Consider the following 6,061-nt stretch of genomic DNA (forward strand, 5'->3'; position numbering starts at 1 on the left):
TTAGTATTCAGTATTCTATAGCAGCTTAGAAGTCCTAGCTTTCAAAATGTAATATAAACGTGTTACTACTAAAAAAAAAAAAAAAACAGACCCTGCAGTAGAATTGACATACAGTATCTTAATTCACTAAGATCTTATGATTGTTTTAATTTTAATTTGAACCTCTTAAGCCTAAAGTGAGACAGATGGTGGTCTTGCTAAAGATCCCCCTGAAAGCTTGGAACTGCTGGTGAACAGAAGAAAAAAGGTGCCGGGACACCGAGACGAGTCTATACACACCTGCAGGGTCGGCAGCTGTCGACGGGCCAGCTCCAGCTCTCACCCGACGCCCACTGAAGTACCGACGCTCCGGTCTGGCGCATGTCGCTCCCAGCCTCCGGGACCCCTGGGGCAGCGGCTGGCACGCCCGCCTGCGCGCCTGTAGCCAGGCACTGACATCTAGCGTTAACGCAGGTAACGGCAGTGGGCGGAGTTCCCCGTTCAATCCCCTGGCCGGCATCGCCTCGCACGAGAGGAGGGAAACAGCCGCTGCCCGGTCCGGCCGTCTGTCGCCGCCGTCCGAAGAAGGACTGAGGTCGGACCAGGAATTATATTTGCCCTCATCTGGTCTTGCAGAGACGCCACAACATGTCTTTCTGTCAGTTTTTGGGCGGTGAGATCTACAAGGATCATTTCAAACCAGGTGAGCGGGCGGTGACTGTTATTCGGTAAACACGGATGTGATGTAACCTCCCTTTAGTCTGGATTATGGAGGATAAAATTAACATTTTATTTATTTTGGGGCTACTTAAATCAGTATATGGTTTGTTTAAAGCGGCTTTATAAAGATAATGAACTATTTTAATCGTACATAAATATCTAAATATTGTGTAATAGTTGTTTATAGTTTCCCTTTATTTCTATTCGTAATGTTACCTCTGTGTCAGATTAACATGAAGCCTCCAATAGAAACAGATTACAATAATAAAGAAATCTGTCGTAATGTTGTAATGACTATGGTGAAAACACAGCAGAAATATAATTCTGTTTCATACTGAGATCAACTTTTTAGCACTAAGATGTGGCTGTTAAAGTAAAATGAATCTATTACATTTGTTTTTTTTGTTTTTTTGGCATGTAAACCCTCAAAATAAAGCATCTTGTGACCCTCACCACATGTTACGGCATTAATGTTGACACAATCTGTCATCTGACAAAACAAAAGCATGAAAAGGAAGAAGAAGTGGGCAAAAACTAGTTTTTTTGTAACAGATTTTTATTCAATTCTTATCCCTTCAATAATCTCGTGACCCCTCAGATTTACTTTGAGGCCCATAAGGGGGTCTAGACCTCAAGGTCGGAAACCACTGCCCTGTCAAGATCTTTTTTTTTTTTTTTTTTTTTTTTTTTAACAAAACAACTGTCTTTAAAAGTAAATTTCCCCTGCAGGTATGTATGTTTGCTCCAAGTGTAACCACCCCCTGTTCTCCAGTCGGTCCAAGTTCGCCCACTCGTCTCCCTGGCCGGCTTTCACTGACACCGTCAGGGAGGACAGTGTCACCAAAATGATGGAGACGCTCACTGCCTACAAGGTCAAAGACCCAGTAATCTCACATTACTACTCATACATTTACTATTGCTTATTTTAAAGGACTGTGCCATCATTTACAGTCATTAATCAATACACGAATAGCTGGTCTCTGTTTTGTAAGGTTATGACCCACAAAAGGAATGACAGGAGGTCATAATGTGTAATGGTTTTATATGTACCCAGGTCCTCTGTGGCAAGTGTGGCAACGGGCTGGGCCATGAGTTTTTGAATGATGGTCCCAAGGAGGGAGTCTCCCGTTTTTGAATATTCAGCCACTCGCTCAAGTTTGTTCCCAGCAAAGGTAAGATGACCACAGATATGAGTGAGTCATTCTGGACTAACTGCTGTTTCATGACAGTTTAATTTTAAAATCCCAGGCACGTAGGCTGAAAAGGGTCAGTTCCACCAAACCATAAAACCTGCGTCTCCAGAAACAATGCTCCTGCTTACTGAGGACAATCCACAAACCACACTGTCAACTATTTTAATTGGGAACTATTTTCAGCCAAAAGTAGAAAATAATGAGAACTGTCCACAGTGAGATCTGTAGATTCTCTAAAGTAGGACACAATTTCTCAAGAGAGATGCTGGTTTTGAGGGTTTTGAGGGTGTGTATTTTTACAGTGCTCTGTGCACCGAGCACACATGTAGCTCTAGTCACCTCCATCGCTCTGGGGCTGCAGCAACCAAGTGGCAGAGGCCTCAAAACTTTTGCAAATAAATCCATTCCTATATATTATAGAATGATAGGATTATTGGACACTACATTTTTGTTGTAGTGTCTTTTAACTACTTTATAAAGTGTTGGGCTGTTTAAATGGCAAAATGCTCCTTGATATGAGTGTGCGGATCATGAAACAAGAAAGTAGATAGCTGAACCTAGAATAATGATAAAGAAGGAAAAAGATTTGTTTTTTCAGTTATTTAAAATTTTTTTATTTGCATTGAAAACAAGTCATAATAAATCCCCCCTTCAATAAAAAATAAAACTCAATGAGGACTCCATTCCAGACTAAAATGATTTTTATATGAGGGAGTTTCTTTTTTCCCATTGCATGATATTTTAGAAGCAGATCACATTTTTTTATGAAAAATAATCAGCAAAATACACATAGTAAGTTACATACAATTTTAGTAAATGTACAAAGTTATTTCCCACCACTTTATTCTGTGTTTGAAATTTGTGCTTAACATACAAATTAGTGTCTCTCTTTCAGGTTGTCCACTAATCAATGTTCTGCTGCAACACTACAAAAATAATCTCTTTGTGTATGATTTGACTGATACAAAGTTTTTCTGTAACTATGAATCAACATTTTCCCCAGGCAGGGACAAAGAGTAAAGAGCGAGGTATGAGTTTTCACTCCGGCTGCTATATCTGCTGCTCGGTCCAGGACTAGTGAACAGGTCGGGTCAGCGGATGATGTGGACAGGGGGAAAGGCCTGAGAGGGACGTCCCGTCCACTGAAGAATCTTTGACCGGCCTCTTACACGGGGACCAGACTACACCCCTCCAAATATTCCTCCACAGGACTCTGTCACATTCCCTGAATACCTCATGTCTAAACAAACAGATACATACATATTAACTCCATGCATGTTACTGTAGCAAGAAATTAGGTTTTGCAACAATGTTTTCAGTAAGCAGACACTCGCCGGTAATTGCTGCTATCTTTTTCGCTCCACTCGACATTATATCGCCGGTATCATTTACTACCATTTACCTCACAAAGGTAAATGTGACCATATTATCTATGCACTGAAGAAGTCCACATTTCTAGTCAGTCTGCACTTTTGGTATACGGAACTGTTAACCCACCAAGAGAATCAGATACATTTCAGCTCCTTACATGTACCGTATGCTTGTTTACTTGAACAGACTCTTTTCGAGTAAAAATGCAAAATAACACATCTCTCAGAACCTTTGTGCATTTCAATTGACCGTGAATAACTCACATCTGAGTCAAGAGTGGAGTGGAATAAAAAAGAAAATTTTGATTTATTCTCCATTGTGACAGTATTTTGATGCTCATATAAAGGAACAAATAATAAATTATAGTTTGATAGATTTTTGTCTTGTTTGTTATGATTTATTTGTAGTGGTCTAATGTAAGTATATTTACTGAAGTACTGTCCTTAGGTAAAATTTCGATGTGTTTCTACTTCGCTACAACTCAGAGGGAAATATGATGATACTTTTTTTTACCATAATTTTACATTTATCTGACAGCTAGTTATTTGACAAAATTGTGATTTTACATTCAAAACATATGATGAGCATATAAAACATGATGCACTCTTATACACAAATTACAACTATAAACTAACAGTATGTAAAATAGTATAACATTCCACCAATTACAATGGTCCATATATATTAAGGCATCAGTAATAATAATCTATTATTTATAATACTTCACTGTGTAACACTCAAGGCATTTTTCTGCCTTTCATACCTTTGCTTTTCATACTTTAAGTGTGTTTTACTAGTAGTTCATATTTTTAATTTTCAATGCAGGATTCAATAGGAGTATTTGTACAGTGTTATATACCACTTTGACTTAAGTAAAGGATCTTAATTCTTCTTTCGCCATTGTTTATTTGTGAGAAAGTGTTGTACTTTTGGACTAGTAGAGGAACTGATTGTTCCTAGATTGACCTCTAGATGGAGTTGTCATTCTTTTAGATCACACTTATTCCTCTACAGAAATGTATGTTCCCGGGTTTTGCCAGTTAAGTGAATTGCCTAATGTGAGCAGAATGTGATTCTACCTGTCCTGGTGTACTACCTGCATGTTTCGACTGCTGCCTGTGTAGAAACTTGTTTGATATGAAAAGGATCTGAATGTGTCTGTTGTCTTGCATTAATTATGGAAGTTGGCTGCTTCAGTAGCTAATAGGGGCGGGGGCTCTCTCTGTGGCCCAGCTGCAGGCCATATTCTCTGGACTCCGAGGGTTGCCAGAGAACCTGAGGTTTAGAGGAGTAGCCTGGCCGCCTGGTGACAGACTGAGGGCTATCATTACAAAGGAAATACACACACACACACTCACACACACATACACACACACACACACACAAAAAACTAAAAAATGTGTCCTATTCATCACGCTGCCATACTCCTCTTGGACGTTACACACTGAAGTGAGTCTCTTTCCACCTTATGTTATGACATGCATTGTTGTCTCACTTCCTTCACATACAGAATTTGCATACACATCCACCAAAACACACAAAGAAGAACACACTATACTAAATTTTACTGGTCTCACCACAGACAACTCAAGTTTGAAGCATATTTTCTTTCAAAACATCACTTTTTGTAGCATGCAATTACGAGCGGTCATCATAACATTCGTAGATGTCGTTGAACTCTCAGCATCAACAATTTCAATGTTCTGGAGCACCACTCCAAATCCATCGTACTTCACTTCTACACACTGCCAAAGGTATTCAAATGAATTTCAGCACTCAGCGTGGCAGAGAAGTTAGGCTGTTATGGCTGAGTAATTTTCCCCCTCTTGTGTTTTCTTGGCAAGCAAGCACTCAGAAGTTTATTCTGTTAACATAGCGTAGTCCATTTTGTGGATGTTTTTACCCAAGCTGCCTAACTGTACCATGACTACATGCATTTTAAGCACAGGTGTTCCTGCTAGTAAGCATAAAGCAAATAAAGGTAGATGAGAATGAGTTTGCTACATCGCATAACAGAGGTGAAGTCTGTTATTAAAGAGGAAAAAAACAACCTGTGGATCATCTTGTACTGTTATATTCGATCAGCCTGTGACGTTTGATGCATTTAAGCCATATTTTACTTTTTTGATGTACTCACTGTACTGCTATTTATATCTATTTCATGTTTTCCTTATGTTCCCCCCAATGGTTTCCCCCAGGATTCTCAGACACCCTATTTCAGCTCTTCTTTCTTTCTGTCTTGCTTTTTTTCTTTCACTTTTCCTCAGCTGAGGTGTCTTTATCATTAAAAGCCATGCTAACCGCTCTGTGACTCTACTTTTTCTCTGTACTATTAACTAAAAGCTAATGTCAAAATGCTAACATGCTGGTCTTTAGAAGGTATATTCTTTACCAATGTAGCCACCTTAGTTTAGTGTGTTAGCATGCTGACATTTGCAAAATTGGCACTATTCAATGGTATTTGGTCATAAACCAAATTATTGTACAAACTAAACTGATGTTGCTAGAAAAGGTGAAGGCATGACCAAAGTTACTTAGTTGTGTTCAAACAGAGGCAAAGGGATTTTTTTTTTTTTTTTTTTACCCCGTACTGTTTGCGCAAATTTGACCACTGGAAAGTTTGTGTATTAGCCCCAGACAGCTAGTTTATCGACTGTACAGACGTTAGCTGTAAGGTAGCTCGCAAGAGGTGCTTTCTCAGGGCAGTGTGAACTCAGGACGCTTTTTTTTTACATACACAGTGTGTGTGTGAGTGTTGTTGTACTTTCTGTTCTTTCAGTTATTCTCGACTGGTCTCT

General features: G+C 39.3%; 1 protein-coding gene across 1 annotated transcript; it reads left to right on the plus strand.

Annotated features, from left to right (window-relative positions):
• The first annotated feature begins 585 nt into the window (after positions 1-585).
• msrb1b (methionine sulfoxide reductase B1b) lies at positions 586-4,582 on the plus strand. The gene is made up of 4 exons (XM_040136013.1): positions 586-682; positions 1,429-1,571; positions 1,754-1,871; positions 2,896-4,582. The coding sequence occupies exons 1-4, from the start codon at positions 628-630 to the stop codon at positions 2,910-2,912; spliced, it is 333 nt and encodes a 110-aa protein (XP_039991947.1). The 5' UTR covers positions 586-627; the 3' UTR covers positions 2,913-4,582.
• The last annotated feature ends 1,479 nt before the right edge of the window (positions 4,583-6,061 follow it).

Source organism: Xiphias gladius, chromosome 9 (assembly GCF_016859285.1).
Source record: "Xiphias gladius isolate SHS-SW01 ecotype Sanya breed wild chromosome 9, ASM1685928v1, whole genome shotgun sequence".
Classification (NCBI taxonomy): Eukaryota; Metazoa; Chordata; class Actinopteri; order Istiophoriformes; family Xiphiidae; genus Xiphias; species Xiphias gladius.